This window comes from Nilaparvata lugens, chromosome 3 (assembly GCF_014356525.2).
Source record: "Nilaparvata lugens isolate BPH chromosome 3, ASM1435652v1, whole genome shotgun sequence".
NCBI lineage: Eukaryota > Metazoa > Arthropoda > Insecta > Hemiptera > Delphacidae > Nilaparvata > Nilaparvata lugens.
This window is the reverse complement of record NC_052506.1, coordinates 68187247-68203544: the sequence shown is the minus strand read 5'-3', so window position 1 is coordinate 68203544 and position 16298 is coordinate 68187247. Positions and strand designations below refer to the sequence as shown.

General features: G+C 32.5%; 1 protein-coding gene and 1 non-coding gene across 3 annotated transcripts in view; one reads left to right on the top strand and one right to left on the bottom strand.

Annotated features, from left to right (window-relative positions):
* The window catches only part of LOC111054539 (lysosomal acid glucosylceramidase), a 39931-nt gene that overhangs the window by 3623 nt on the left and 20010 nt on the right, over positions 1–16298 (top strand). The window contains exons 4-10 of one of the 2 annotated variants that reach the window (XR_005570867.1): positions 2501–2651; positions 3116–3273; positions 5068–5305; positions 6234–6459; positions 7097–7167; positions 14536–14873; positions 15600–15750. Coding sequence is in view for 1 of the 2 variants with exons in the window: in XM_039424391.1 (XP_039280325.1) it covers positions 2501–2651; positions 3116–3273; positions 5068–5305; positions 6234–6459; positions 7097–7167; positions 14536–14873; positions 15600–15696 (1279 nt within the window). In the remaining variant the exon portion in view is untranslated. Of the gene's footprint in view, positions 1–2500; positions 2652–3115; positions 3274–5067; positions 5306–6233; positions 6460–7096; positions 7168–14535; positions 14874–15599; positions 15886–16298 lie in introns of those variants that run through there. The other variant, XM_039424391.1, reaches the window with a different exon arrangement.
* Positions 12330–12449, bottom strand: LOC120350733. The gene has a single exon (XR_005571006.1). It is a non-coding gene; the product is annotated as a U5 spliceosomal RNA (small nuclear RNA).

Here is a 16298-nt window from a genome sequence, read left to right as displayed (position 1 = left end):
TTTTTTTTTTCATTTTTTATAGTTGAGGCTTTATAGCATAAATATTCATGCCAAATTTCAGATCAATACAACATTTCGTTCTTGAGATAAAAATTTTTAAGTGAAAAAAACAAAATGGCAGCTATAAGGATAACCGCTGAGTTTTGGACACTTCAAATATGACATTTGGAGTCTCCTAGCATCCAGGTACAATACCCTAAAATTCTCGACACTACTTCTGAAACACCCTGTATATAGTACCATATGAAAAAAAACACCCATTTCATTTAGTACGGTAACTAAAAGACCTTGACCTATTCTAGTTTCATTTTCAATGTTAACTATTTTAATTGGATTCGTTAATTAATAAATGAAAAACCTATATATATATATATATATATATATATATATATTATATATATATATACAGGTGTCCCAGATAAGGTGTAAACCCCGGCTACCATAGATTCTACATGCCATTTGCAACAAAAAATGTTCAGTAAAATTTTCTCCTATCGACCTTCGTTTTCGAGATATATCGATTTTTCAATATTTTTCAAGTAGGCGTACTTCCAGTCATTAAATCGTCAATATCTCAAGAACCATTGGTCTTAAGTGAATTTTGAGGACATCGTTGAAAAGAGGACAAAATTTCACATTGATTTGATGTATGAAACATACCAAAGTCGATTATTGAGAAGTATTTTTTAGCGGTCAAAGTTGAAAAAGAGTGATTTTTGAAGTTTTTTTGAAAACTTCAGACACATTTTTCTCGATTTTTTTCGAGGGTACGAAATAATTTTTATAGCGCAAAAACTTCCTTCTTTGATTATCTTTCGAATGAGACCAAATACAGATGTCTATCTCAAATCCTCGAATCAGAATTTCAGTTAAAATTCGATTTTTTAATTAAAAACGAGACTTATCTTGTTTGAGTGTGAATAATTGTCTACAATTTGATAGCTTTGTGTCGAGTGATTGAGGGCGTAAAAATACTTTTTCTATAGGAAATTTGGCTGAGAAATTCAATGAAACTGGTTAGAAGTTCGTATCTGCACTTGTTATTGAGATACAAGTTGAAAAAAGTTCAAAGTCGAGTTAAAATCTAAACTTTTCAAACAGTTTTTTCTTGATTCTTTTTCACGGTAACAATATTTTTCCAATAATGAAAAAACTTTGCCATTTTATAAACTACTTATTTGTACTTGTTGAAAATTTATACTCATTCGATAGTTTATAAAATGGCAAAGTTTTTTCATTATTGGAAAAATGTTGTTACCATGAAAAAAAAATAAAAAAAACTGTTTGAAAAGTTTAGATTTTAACTCGACTTTGAACTTTTTCAACTTGTATCTCAATAACAATTGCAGATACGAACTTCTAACCAGTTTCATTGAATTTCTCAGCCACATTTCCTATAGAAAAAGTATTTTTACGCCCTCAATCAAGATAAGTCTCGTTTTTAATTAAAAAATCGAATTTAAACTGAAATTCTGATTCGAGGATTTGAGCTAGACACCTGTATTTGGTCTCATTCGAAAATAATCAAAAAAGGAAGTTTTTGCGCTATAAAAATTATTTCGTACCCTGGAAAAAAAATCGAGAAAAATGTGTCTGAAGTTTTCAAAAAAACTTCAAAAATCACTCTTTTTCAAAATTGACCGCTAAAAAATACAACTCAATAATCGACTTTGGCATGTCTTATACCTCAAATCAATGTGACATTTTGTTCTCTTTTCAACGATGTCCGATAAATTCATTTAAGACCAATGGTTCTTGAGATATTGACGATTTAATGACTGGAAGAACGCCTACTTGAAAAATATCGAAAAATCTATATATCTCGAAAACTAAGGTCGATAGGAGAAAATTTTACTGAACATTTTTTGTTGCAAATTGGATGTAGAATCTATGGTAGCCGGGGTTTACACCTTATCTGGGACACCCTGTATATTAATTTTTTGATTCCTATTCAGCTATTATCCCTTGCGCCAATGAACTTAGTGACAATATAAAATATGTTTATAAGAATATTTTAAAGTCTAGATGGAGTCAGTTCTATTTTAAACAAAACTTGGAATGATCTGATTTCTTCGATGGAATTCATGAATATTTTTTCAACTTGTGTTAAAAACTCTCGTGTATGTATTAAATATTTCTATATATTTCCACCTTACAAAAATTATGAGCAAGCTTTGGAAATAAGTTCAGCAGTGAGCTTACCTAAAAAAATATTATTATTCATATTATATAAAATTTAGATTTTGAATAATATTTATTTATTCATTCAAATAGTGTTAATTTAAAGTTGTAGGTGTAGGTTGGTGGCACCTGAAGAACACTAAATCTGCAGCTGTGGTATTATTAACAGTTTGAGTTTAGTGTTGCATCAATAAGTTGCAATATTGTAGCATAAGCATGTACATGTGGATGTTTTGCTTAAAGATAGACCTACTGTAATTAACAGAACAGAAACAACAATACCTTACTAATAGAATATCCATTCACTTTTTTCCTGTAGGTCTCATTTCTCAGTTGATGGAATTGAGTACAACCTTTGTCGAGTGGTGTTGGGAAGTTCTGATTTCTCCTTGCATGAATACACTTATGTACCAGAATTTGATCCTTCACTCAGCTCATTCAACTTGACACAAGAAGATTACGAAAATAAGGTGGGATTTCGATCCTCTTGTTCCAATTTCATATTTTGCCCTTTCTAATGAATAAGATTCATATTAGCTTGGTAGGTACCGTGCATTTTAACTAATATTATGTACAACGAATGAACCACAGACTGTTTACTCTTAATCAATTGGTTAAGTGACGATCCTATAAACATTTAAACCAGTTTTTGGCCCGGTTGACAAAAGCTTGTTAAATTTTAATTATGATTAAATTACAAGAGAACCAATTGGAGAAAGTTTTTCCAAGAAAAGGCTTCTCTGGTACTCTGATTGGTTCTCTAGACATTTAAACGGTATTAAAAGTCAAGGTTTTCTGTGCAACCGGGTGTAAATAAATCTTCGTTTCTTCAATATGTCCTTATTAAATGTTCACTTCTCTATAAGTGTGTAGATGATGTGACATGAAAATCTGTAATCATATTTTGTGCCCGTTGTTCTGTTGAATTGAGCAGATTTGGCCACTGATTCGCGCTAATGCTATGAGTGGTAGAAAGATAAATTTGCTTGGAAGTACTTGGACAGCGCCACCATGGATGAAAACCAACAATAACTTCACAACTGGTTATTTGAAAATGGAATTTGAAAAAGCTTGGGCCGAATACCATGTTAAGTTAGTATGAACTATCATTCTTTTACAATAGTTATTTAGTATGTATGAAGCTTCAAGAGGCATATGCCTAAAACAGCTCTAATCTCTAACTAAGCTCATTCATTATCATTAATTTTCAAAAACTCATCGATTTGAAAATTATTACATAACGGTGTGGCAGTGAATATGGTGATTTTGTAACCCTGCAAATAGGTAGTCTATGTCGTAGTATGGGAACGCGACTTTTACCATCTCCGCATTAGAGAAGAGAGAAATGAGAAAGAATCATAGACACAGTACAACAAGCCCATTCTACCCCAATCCCAATCTAGCTCAACGCTTACACAGAATCCACGTAGTGCTCTGATAGCTTTTTATGCCACCAGTCAAAACAAATGTGACGTCACGACTCCAGCTTGCTTTCAATTTAGCAGAACATGATAGCACAAATCGTACTCTATTTTCGTTTATGTTTAGGTTCAAATCAAACCACCCTTGTTGAACGTGTGGCATATTGATGAAATACGTCCAAATAATTGTAATGAGAATACTATGAAAGTTTTGGAAATATAATTTATTAAGGGCACATAACACGAGGAAACAGAACGATGAATAACCGCCCCAGATGGAGGTAGAAGAGAGATCTCTAAATACTAAAGGGCGAGTCATGGGACTTTATTTTGCTTTCTATTTAACTTCTAAATATCATTGCACCTTTTAAAAACAATAAAACTGTCTGTAAGATTTTGCTAACTGGTTACGACGAATATTAACTGATCACGAAGGTAGTGTTGACTTAACTCATATTACATTATAATTAGGGAGTCGGTCAATGTTATAAACATGAACTGGAAAACTATAATGGAACACTATAACTATTGAAACCATCACAACTGAAACTTAGCACTACACTACGATTTTAATGTGTTTCCACTGACATTCTTTATAGCCTAAACAATTTTATGCGTACACAATTCAAATTGATTTTAAAACTTCACGAAATAGGACGAATTAGACATTTGCAACGTTTTTACACCTTTATTTCACCACATGTAACTCGTTCAATTTGGGCCTATGAAGCTCGAGGCTACCTCTAGATTTTGATCCAATTCCGACCGCAACTTGATTGGAACTGCTCTTTTCCACGCAAATTATGTTCCCCTTCCACCAACGAGACAACGGTCCACGTGGAGACGAGCATAATTCCGTAGAAAAGGAAAATAATGCAATTTTGAAATATTCCAAAATACTCGTGTATTTTCCATTGAGAATACCTCAACCCTGCATAAAATTTAAAACAAACAGAAAAGAAGGAGTGAATTTCTGGGGCCTCACAACTGGTAATGAACCGTTGTGTGAACTTGTGTCTTCCCGGACGCAAGTTCGGGATGTGTGGTGATGGTTTTTCAACTGAAAAACTAACTTCTTACAATAAAAATTCACACAGGAAATCTAACAAAATGATTACTAGTCTCATTGACAGAGTTCTAATATTCTAAACTTTTCAAATAAACCCATAATAAATTCATCTCAATAATATCATCACCATTATACATATGATAAGAATAGGAATGAGATACCATTCCGAACAGGAGACTTAGTTTGGCTCAGAACGCAAATCTCAAACAAGTGAGAAGTAACAGTAGAACTATGTGATCCATCTTAAATAAATAACTGCTCAATATCAACTACTACAACTTCTCCCTTGCATTAGCATAATTTAATGGTTAAATAAATAATTACTCATACTGATAAAATACCATACATTTGTAGAATTTTATTATAATAATAACTCTTTTGATTTTTATCATGAAGAGCCTTGGATGCATTCAGAAAAGAAGGAGTGAATTTCTGGGGCCTCACAACTGGTAATGAACCGTTGACACTCACAACGTTCAGGACTAGTATACCGAATCTAGCAATGTACCCTGAGCAGCAAAGAGACTGGATACGTGACAATCTGGGTCCATCATTGCAGAGAGCCGGATATGCAAATGTATCGTTAATAGTATTGGATGATCAACGAAAGTATGCCTTTTGGTGGTTGAACATTGTAAGTGGATTATTATTTATCAACTAGGCTTTGCTCAAAACTGTTTCTTCCAATTTATAATACAGTCCAAATGTGGGGTCACTCATTAAATCAACGATTCATATATTTCAAAACACAAGAAAAACGAACAAGTTTTGAGTTTAGAGTTATACATCTAAAACAAAAATTTAAAAAAGATTAAGCTTGGTATCTCAGAGATTCACGTTGTAAAGTCCATGGAAAAATGATAGGATGGCATGTTGGCCAATTTTCGTTTTCCACCGCTGTAGATTGATGTGTTGCAAGTATAGGCGTATGTTCAATTCAATTCAAAAATTAATTTATTTTGCAAAGCATAATACATTATCTGATATTATTTTTTTATAAGTATCGATTCTATTTAAAATCAACAAGAAAAATATATTTTTACAATTTGATAATACATTTTCCTAATTGAGAAAGAGCTCTATTCAGATTCAGAGTACTTTACATGATTTTTATAATCACTATTATGAATTGAAAAGAATAATTGAGTCTGATAGAATTAATTTTGTTCAACATTGTAGAATGGATTATTTCCTGCAATTCTAGTGTATCCTATAATATCCGTGTATCTTCTTAGAATACCTCTAGTCTCTTGTGACTGAAATTTAGGCATAAGTCATGAAGAGTGAGGTATGATGGTAATCAAGTTGTCTTTATTTTTCACACAATACAATATATTATCTTATAACGCTCATGCATTTTATGAACAATATTGCAGGTATATTGGATATATGATAAGTTTAAATACAATATTTTGTCTACTGACCTGTCAGAGATAATTTTGCTGACTGATAAATTTACTTGTAATATTTTGTTGCAAATGCGCATTTCCCCGAAACATTTTCTAAATATATCTATGATATTTATATTCAAGGACACATTCCACACCCTTTGCCATTTTCAGGTTCTTAACTCGGTTGAGACTCGGAAATATGTGGGAGGAATTGGTATTCATTGGTATATGGACGCTGAAGCTTCTCCCTTGATCATGGACCAAATTCACTCCAAATATCCTGAACAGGAAATCATTTACACTGAATCAAGTATAAATCCAGCCGTAAATTTAGCTGCCGATGAACGGTCTAAACATAATCACCGATATCGAGTACCAGTAGATAGTAAAGATGTTGGTAAGTCTCAATAGATATCTAGTCTACATAACGGTCAATTGATTCTCAATGAAACGAATAAACTTACTTTATTCTTCAATTATACCAGATGTTACACTTCATAAAAGTGAGTAAGATCGCATTATAATATATATAAAAATATTCAAACTTCTTATAGAGTTCAAACTTGTTTCTAATTAACAGCAGAATTTTGTCTCTTGTCAAAAGTGTAATACCGTTTTACAATGTATTATAAGTCTACAGAGCTCTAGTTCCATTATACCGTATTGTAAATTTAATTTCATTGAAATCCTTAGTATTTATCATTGTAGTAGAATCGAACAACATGACTATTCTAGTATTTTCTTATTTATCGATTTCTAACTTCTTGTTGAAGTAATCGAATTATTCCAACTTGAAAATCCATCTTCAAGTGAACAGAAATACTTTTTAATCAAAATATTTTGCACAAATTTCATAATGTCAAATTCAATTTGTCAGTATAGTTTTGTGCGTGCAAGTGAATAAATATAATTGAGTAGGTACAAGATGTATGGTAATATTGAATAACAGGGTCCAGGTACGCTTAGGGCCGTTTGCTTTGTGAAAGCAATGTTAGTGAATAAGCTAATCAGCTTTCAAATGAATATTTTTCCAGTTTGGGAGACAATTCATCCAAAACTTGGAGACTGGAGGAGAGCGATCTTGTACATCTCCAGTTTGATGGAGGTAGGTCGATAATATTATTATTGGATAACTAATTCCCTTCTACAAAAATCATGTAAAAATACACTTTATTAATAAAAACCAGTCTCAACAAAAAACCTTATTCGAATTTGAATAGATTGTTTGAAATGAAGGTAATTAATCACTTCAAGCGATCAAACTTGTAAAAAGTCTACTAATCATCCACAATTCTCATGTTATCTAAATAGTTCTTACTATTAACAGGAAGTTATTGAAGAATCTCCAAACTATAAAATAGAATAGAACTTTTCACTATTTAGTTGTAGGAACGATGATAATTATTGCAAAAACATTAGAAAATTACCTTAAAATATAACCTTCATTATGAACTTCATCATTAAGTTACTCCAAACTTTATTTAATTTATAAAATTTGTTTGTAATGTTTTACAAGTTAAAAATTAATTTGTGAAAATCCAATCAACGTCTATTCATATTTACCATCATATTAGATAATAATCAAAATTTATCTCCTTTGGGCAAGTGAAGCTCAATTTAGTACCGTAGTATTTTGTTAACTAATAAAGACAATATAAAACTTGTAGTAGCCTACTCTTTTTTTAAAACATTTTTAATACTTTTATAGTTTTTATTAATTTGAATAAAGTAGCCCATATAAGTGAAGTGATTTTAGTATTGTGTATTATTTTGGGGGGAAAATGTTACTTATGTAACATTATAGATCTTTTAATTACATTAAGCATAAAATATGAGTGTAAGCAGAAACTAAAAAATGCAACTATCCACCCTCCTCTCGCACAAGGGGTAGGGATGAAGTTTCACAGCAAAAAGTTAATACACCCAATAGGATACACCCAGTAAGGATAATAGACCCAATGAGGATAAATGTAATAGAGCTGCCTTCCCGTAGAGTGGAGCAAAAAGTTAATACACCCAATAGGATACACCCAGTAAGGATAATACACCCAGTGAGGATAGAATGTGATAGAGCTGCCTTCCCGTAGAGTGGAGCAAAAAGTTAATACACCCAATAGGATACACCCAGTAAGGATAATAGACCCAATGAGGATAAAATGTAATAGAGCTGCCTTCCCGTAGAGTGGAGCAAAAAGTTAATACACCCAATAGGATACACCCAGCAAGGATAATACACCCAGTGAGAATAGAATGTAATAGAGCTGCCTTCCCGTAGAGTGGAGCAAAAAGTTAATACACCCAATAGGATACACCCAGTAAGGATAATAGACTCAGTGAGGATAGAATGTAATAGAGCTGCCTTCCCGTAGAGTGGAGCAAAAAGTTAATACACCCAATAGGATACACCCAGTAAGGATAATACACCCAGTGAGGATAGAATGTAATAGAGCTGCCTTCCCGTAGAGTGGAGCAAAAAGTTAATACACCCAATAGGATACACCCAGTAAGGATAATACACCCAGTGAGGATAGAATGTAATAGAGCTGCCTTCCCGTAGAGTGGAGCAAAAAGTTAATACACCCAGTAAGGATAATACACCCAGTGAGGATAGAATGTAATAGAGCTGCCTTCCCGTAGAGTGAGCAAAAAGTTAATACACCCAGTAAGGATAATACACCCAGTGAGGATAGAATGTATAGAGCTGCCTTCCCGTAGAGTGGAGCAAAAAGTTATACACCCAGTAAGGATAATACACCCAGTGAGGATAGAATGTAATAGAGCTGCCTTCCCGTAGAGTGGAGCAAAAAGTTAATACACCCAGTAAGGATAATACACCCAGTGAGGATAGAATGTAATAGAGCTGCCTTCCCGTAGAGTGGAGCAAAAAGTTAATACACCCAGTAAGGATAACTACACCCAGTGAGGATAGAATGTAATAGAGCTGCCTTCCCGTAGAGTGGAGCAAAAAGTTAATACACCCAGTAAGGATAATACACCCAGTGAGGATAGAATGTAATAGAGCTGCCTTCCCGTAGAGTGGAGCGTGCTCGACCCCCCAACTCACTGGTTGGGTACCTCGCCATAGCCATCTCAAGGCTTTATTTATGGCAAGCGTTACGGAAATCGTCCACATCTTCAGTTGTAATAAGAATATCGCAACAAAATTAATTTCCATGTCTTCCTTACATGATCCCCTACAATTAATGTATGACCCTTTTATTTTAGCAGCAACTTTTTGTAAGTTATCAGTGCAAGCTAAAATGTTTCGATATTCAACGTTTGCATACATATTTCTATTCTCTTCAATAGGCTATTATGCAATCTTTAAACAACAAAATGTTACTAATAAAATTTCTAGAACTCAGGAAGACATTCAAATTGATATGAAAGTATTAAGTATTATTAGTATAATTATAGTATAAAGTATATTATAAGTATTATTAGTATAAAGTATTATCATAATTGATAATAATGATCATAATTGATAATAATGATCATAATTGATCACATTGATCACAGAACAATAGATTATGCATTCAAACGAGTTTAATAAATAGTCAGTGATTGATAACTGTGATAGTTCTAAAACTACACTAGAACAATAATTACATTCTATACTCTAAATACACCCAGCTAGAGTATAGAATACTGTAATGAAGGCTATTATGAGATAACAATGTAATTACATACAATAGTATATTTCGCACCTAGGGCCGAAAATGAGACTTTTCCGGCTCGAAATTGGTTTTCAAGTCCGAGGCCGTAGGACGAGGACTAGAAAAGATTGAGAGCCGGAAAAACATTCTTGCCCATGGTGAGAACGTTATTTTTCGCCACACAGAAAAATAAACAATATAAATATGAGAATAATTGTTTATTAGGCACTTCCGAAGCAAAACAGGAAGGTCATAGCTCTAGCAAATCTGAGGTAATCTGAATATCAGGAAATTGTCCAAGTATTTTTATTTTTTATTCTGATTTGTCTAAATAACCTAAAAGATTATGTTCAATATGTAAGAGGTTGAGTTTATACTTTTTATTCTTCCAAATGTCAATAAGATGATATTATTATAAATGTTTTGATTCTTGAATAATAAACACAAATAATGAAAAGTTTTTTAATCAGCTGTTCTAGCACACTTGAAATTTGGCCAATCTGAATGTCAACATCAACAATGCTTGTTGTCATTGACTTCGAAAGTTTAGGTTAGAAGTTCTATCCTACTCTGAAAATCGAATTTGAATAGTTTATATATATCTTATCTGTATTTTATTCATCCAAATAAAATGATAGTATCTTATTGCAGAATACTTATTCAATAATTCTAGAAGCATAAACCGATTCCGTTTCATAAACCATTTTGTAAACACGTTCACATCAAATCAGAATCAACTGACTTCAAGGTTATTTTACAGCCCTAGGGCCATAAAACTTTTTCGTGCCTCCATATGATGCACGTAAACCAGCTCATTACATCCAAGTGGGGCTAAATAGTATATTTCGCACCTAGGGTCGAAAATGTACGTTTTCCGGCTCGAGATCGCGGTTTTCAAGTTTAAGACGAAGTCGAGAACTTGAAGCGTTCGAGAGCCAGAAAAACATTTTTGCCCGTGTTGTGAACGCTATTTTTCGCCAAACCAAAAAAAAACTTCCCAATATATAAGAAATTGAAAAATAAATAAAATTCAAACAGCCTATTTTGATAGTTTGAATCTTGGATATGACAACTTTTACTGTCAATTAATTTCAATATTACTAATTAATAATTTACAATAGTGACCATATTTTTATACTATTAATATTTTGAATAATTGTTTGATTTTTTAGTGCTCGCGCTTTGTGCCTGGTGCAATATCTCATGGATAGATGGATGAATAGAATTTTAATTACTATTTTGAAATAATGTGATGAAAAAATTAATATATTTGCCTCAAAATATATCTAAAAAATTGATTGAAATTTAAATTATGGTAACTAATATAAAAAATAGCTAATAAAAGTCGAAATTCATCGACAAAAAAAAAATGTCGTTGACCGAGATTCGAACCTAGATCATGTTTGTTATTCACTGAGCTTTGAGTTCTGATGTATTACGCCTTTACACTCTCGGTCATTGTGTATTGTTGAACGTAGGGGCCTGACTGATAACACTTAGCATACACGTAATACTGTACTGTAAACTAGACTTCTAAAAAAGTTTACTTCACTCCTAAAAAGCATACAACAGACTTTGGCTCATGACTTATATTATTAAAATTAATATTATTATCTGTCTCACAATAACATTTTCACTCTGAATTAAGTCAGGTAATGTATGTAGGCTACTATAATATAGTGTATAGCGGCAAATTTGAAGCTGGTTTGCCGGCTTTTTCACAACAAAATATTGCTCTGAAAATAGTTAAATCATAGAGAAAACATTCGAAGATTCAATCTTGAGTGGGCCTAATGTTTTCTCTATATGGTTTAATATTGAAGAAAAATTATCTAAAAGTTTTAATAATGAATTATGGAAAAATTACTAGGAATTTTTCAGTCAAGGCTGAGTTTCACCAGTAGGCTTACCTTAAACTTCAGATCTCTGCTGTATTTTCTTATTATTATTGTTGATTGTATTGCATTAAGAAGTGGAATTCGATAATAAAAAAGAAACAATAATTATTACTCTACCTCACTTTTAAATATTGATACAATTATTGTACTTTGATTTCAAATTCGATTCTTCACTTTTAAATACTAGCGATACGTACCTTTCTGACAATGGACAATGCAGCCAACATTATATTGTTGAGGCTATGGAGATATCATCATATTCTATTGTTTGATATAAAAAACACAATAATAAATATTAAATTATGAAACAGTAATTATTTATCAAATATATTATAGACATAATACCGCGATTCACGATACATAATTATATAGATTATTACAGTCGTTATGAGATTATCTCTCTATGATTTTTGTGAGATCGGACACGATCAGCTGTTATTCAAGGTCATTATTTTAACAGCCCTAGGGCCGTAAAGTTTTACCGGCCTGGTCGGAAAACAATCACTTTCGGCACTGAGGAAAGAAACACACTTTATGCTTATTCCGTGCTTTCGGCCTCCATATGACGCACGTAAACCAGCTCATTACATCCAAGCGTGGCCGATAAATTGATTAATTTTTAAATCTAAACTATCTTCACAGTTGCTCACTCAATTCACGTAGAACAATTACTAATTACTTCATTGGATAATGCCATGTTATTAGAATTATGGCTCAACCTTCCGGTCGAGCACTGGAAAAAATTCAGAGTAGACTCATCATGTGTTCCACTCCACGGAAATCTTTAGTAAAAGGCGAAAGATTTATTCGACTTTGAAGTGGAACCAGAGCTGACTAACATAAGAAACTCTTGAGACCCCATTCTCCCATCGCACAAAACTCGTGCGAGAGTTGCAATATCATTGTGTGTTTAGAGGGTTATTGTGGAACAAATTGTTCAAATAATAATGTTTTGTTTCATGGAAATAATATAATCATGATTTAAATTATAAATTTCATCAAAATGAGCTTGAGATTATTTTGTTAAATTCCATTATCATACAAAATGAGTAAATTTTTTCAGCAAGCTAGTTTCATGGATGGGAATTTGTAACAGTTGAAGGCGTTGTCGCTAGGTAGCGCTATACGGCGTTGTAGATCAGTTGCCGGGAGTTTTTGAAAACAGTCATTACATGTTTCTTACATTCTTTATTATGAGATGCCGTCAAATCTACTTTAAAAACTTCATTTTTGTAAATTCAACTGTAAAATAAAAATTTACAAGTAAATTTTATTTAGTTCACACATCAAACATATGTTGATAGTAAATCAATCGTTCGTTCATTATGTCTGATAATGTAATTTATTGTCTATCTTAATTTTCTAGCTAGCAACGGTACTAAGAGCCTTTAGACTGATTTTATCTATCAGCAGAATACTCACAAAAACTTTATTAATATTTTTCCATTCTTTTGAATTGAAATTGGAAAGAATTACAATATTATCTGCTAGCGATTTGAAAATTGAAAAAAAATTATAGGTAACTTAGTAGGTGACTTATTTGTTCCAATTTTGGTAAGCTGAGGATTTTAAACCGCATGCAATCAATACTTGAATTGCAACAAATCTCATGCAATATTCTTTATTGTATTCTGCAATGTTTGAAAAGTATTTTTCATTATAAAAAGTTAATATTTTTCTCTACTTTAACAAAGATAATATTTTTTTTTTAATTAAGAGACAATAAATGTCAACCAGTGGTTGGGGTGACTTTGTCTCAATTTGAAAAATATATGAAAAAGTTCATATTCAAGAGTTAAATTATACAATGTGAAACCAACTGCTAACCTTTAAAATGAATAATGACATTAAAACAAATGAAATCTACTTCCAAATTTTGAAAAATATTTCAGTTTCTTCTGCCTAGAGATCTATTATTTTAGCGTTGAAGCATGTTATTGACTCCAGCTGCAGAATAAGCTAAAAATGAATATTTTATTAACATCGTACTAATCTCAAGCAAGGTGATTATTTTGTTCTATTAGATAGTATACATTATATTTATCAGATTTTGAATTGTATTTGCATCATATCCTATATAATATCAAAATTTTTTTACTGGGACAAAGTCACCCCAAGTTTAACCTAAAAGTGACCTCGTTGTATTTAACTATAGTGAGGTCCACGTTATAATGGCAGTGTGTGATTTGCAATGGTGTTGCTATCCTTGTCTATCATTTAACAAAGCGGACGGTGCTATCTCTTTCACGCTTTGCGATGTTGCCACATCGTTTATCAACAATTTAGAAATTCAACTAATTGATAAAATATTTAATCTCAATCATGAAGATGTATTATTACATCTTCGAAAAATATATTTTCTTGACAAATAAAATATGATTAACTATTTTCAACAATAATGTACAATTAAATTTATCAGATAAACCAGTATCAGCTGTTTGGGTGGCAAGGCTGAGATCTGGCAACCCTTTTCTCCTATCTTCCTACAATGCCATTATAACGTGGACCTCACTAATTGTAACATAACCCTAACCAGTTCAACTATGGATATTATAGATACACCAATTGAAATATAATAAAAAGGCCAAAATAATATGTACTCACCGATATCATAAGTCTTTTCCAATAAATTTTCCGAAATCACAAGATGTAGCAAACAGTTGGGTTTTATGTCGATAATTCAATAATATATCGAGATTCGACAAGGTAACGATTGTATAACCTCGATAATGATCAGGGCTACGGCTATCAATGTTGAACATCGATTTCGGATAATAGAGATAGGAGATAACCTGATTTGTATATTTTTCCACGAGGTGATGGGACGTCACCCCGGGGTGGACAAGGTCGACTGTATTATTGTCTTTGTGAGTAGGCCTACGGTACTGCATAAACAAAATTTTTGAACCGGAATTACAGAGTCTGCTCCATTGGACAGCCGGTTACATAGACTGGAATCTGGCGCTGGATGTGTCTGGAGGCCCAACTGGGATGGGCTTCACATGCGATGCGCCTGTCATCATCAACCACCAATCCGACGAGTTCTACAAGCAACCCATGTTCTATGCAATGGGCCACTTCTCCAAGTTTCTGCAACCGGCATCTCTGCTCATTCATGTTCAAAGTGAATCCTTCGCCTCAAGTTTCACCATTAAAGTGAGCAAGCCTGATTTTCAGCGTCCGTTCGTTTACCAAGATGTCACATACATTGCTGCAATGAATCCTGATGGAACTACTACAATAATACTATTCAATCCGTGAGTTTTTAGAATCCTGAGTTCATACTAGTTATGTGAGTATAGTTGTTTATCTTGAAAAACTGCTTATTCCTTATTGATGTTCATAGAATACTTTCATATACGGTATCAAATACTTTCATATAAGGTAGAGTAGGCCTATGTATATATAACTTGAATGAAAGTATATAAATAAAGTGAAAGTATGAATATTAAAATTAAAAGGCTATTTAAAAATATTAACTCTATACCCTACACTTGTAGAATATTTATGAAAATAAATATTTGTCCCATGTCGTGTAATAATCTCAGATTAATTAGACTACTGACTATTATAGTTGGAAATGGTATTGATATGTCATAGATCATACCTATTTATTGTTAAAATGCAATCAGGATCTTGATTCTCGATCCAAATATGGTACAAGTTTGTCAATCGTTTATCTTCGATGATCTTTCATCAAACCTTGATAAATCATATTAAAGATTTTCTGAGTTCTGGACATTGTTGGGATTCAGGAAAATAGTTGTGAGTATAATAATTAGGCTAGTATTAACAAAATTAAGCTAAATTTGATTGTTTTTATTATCACCTTACCACCTATCTTCAGACTAGATTATTCTAGTAGCCTAGGTACTGCAGAATGTAGAAGTAGTATCATAGTATTAGATTTATGCCAAATTTGAAGTGGAAATCCATTTCAAGTTTAATAAAAATTCTTTAATAACACATTGAATATTTTTTAGGAAAAATACAACGATTCCGGTGACTATCGACTGTGGTGAAAGAGGATATGCTCATGTGACTCTTGATGCGGATTCTTTGACTTCAATCATCTTCTAAACATCTTCAAGCAATGAACAAATTACATGAGTGTTTCACTTCAAAAATAAAGCCGTAAGTAGCTATCTTCTAAAGTAATGAACTTTGCATTGACGAAATTAAATAATGTTGTCACTGATTACCTGGATTGTATCAATAATAATAATGCTTGCATGTACAGTATACAGTTTCATTTTCAAGCGCTCATAACTTATTCTATAATATTATTCATTAAAACTTTGAACCCACCTCGTGAGCTGTATAATCGATTATAAATCAGTTTCCGTTAACAATTTGAACCATCAAATAGGCTGAGTAGAAGCAGCCATTCTTGTCACTTTTGAAAATCCTCATGGTTTTTCCATCAAGTCTGCGAATTTAACATGAGATCTTATGAGGAAGATGTCCAAACAAGCCCTGGCTTTGTGCGTGGGTCATGGAGAGATGATGAGATATAAATAGACCCAAATAGACCAATTCTATGTGGATTACGATTTATCAATTATGATGATTATCACTCCTCCCTCTGTTAGGGGATAAATAATGGCATCACACAATTTTAAACAACAAAACGTCTTCCACCTTTCAAAACGTACAGTTATGTAAAAATGATAAACAATAAC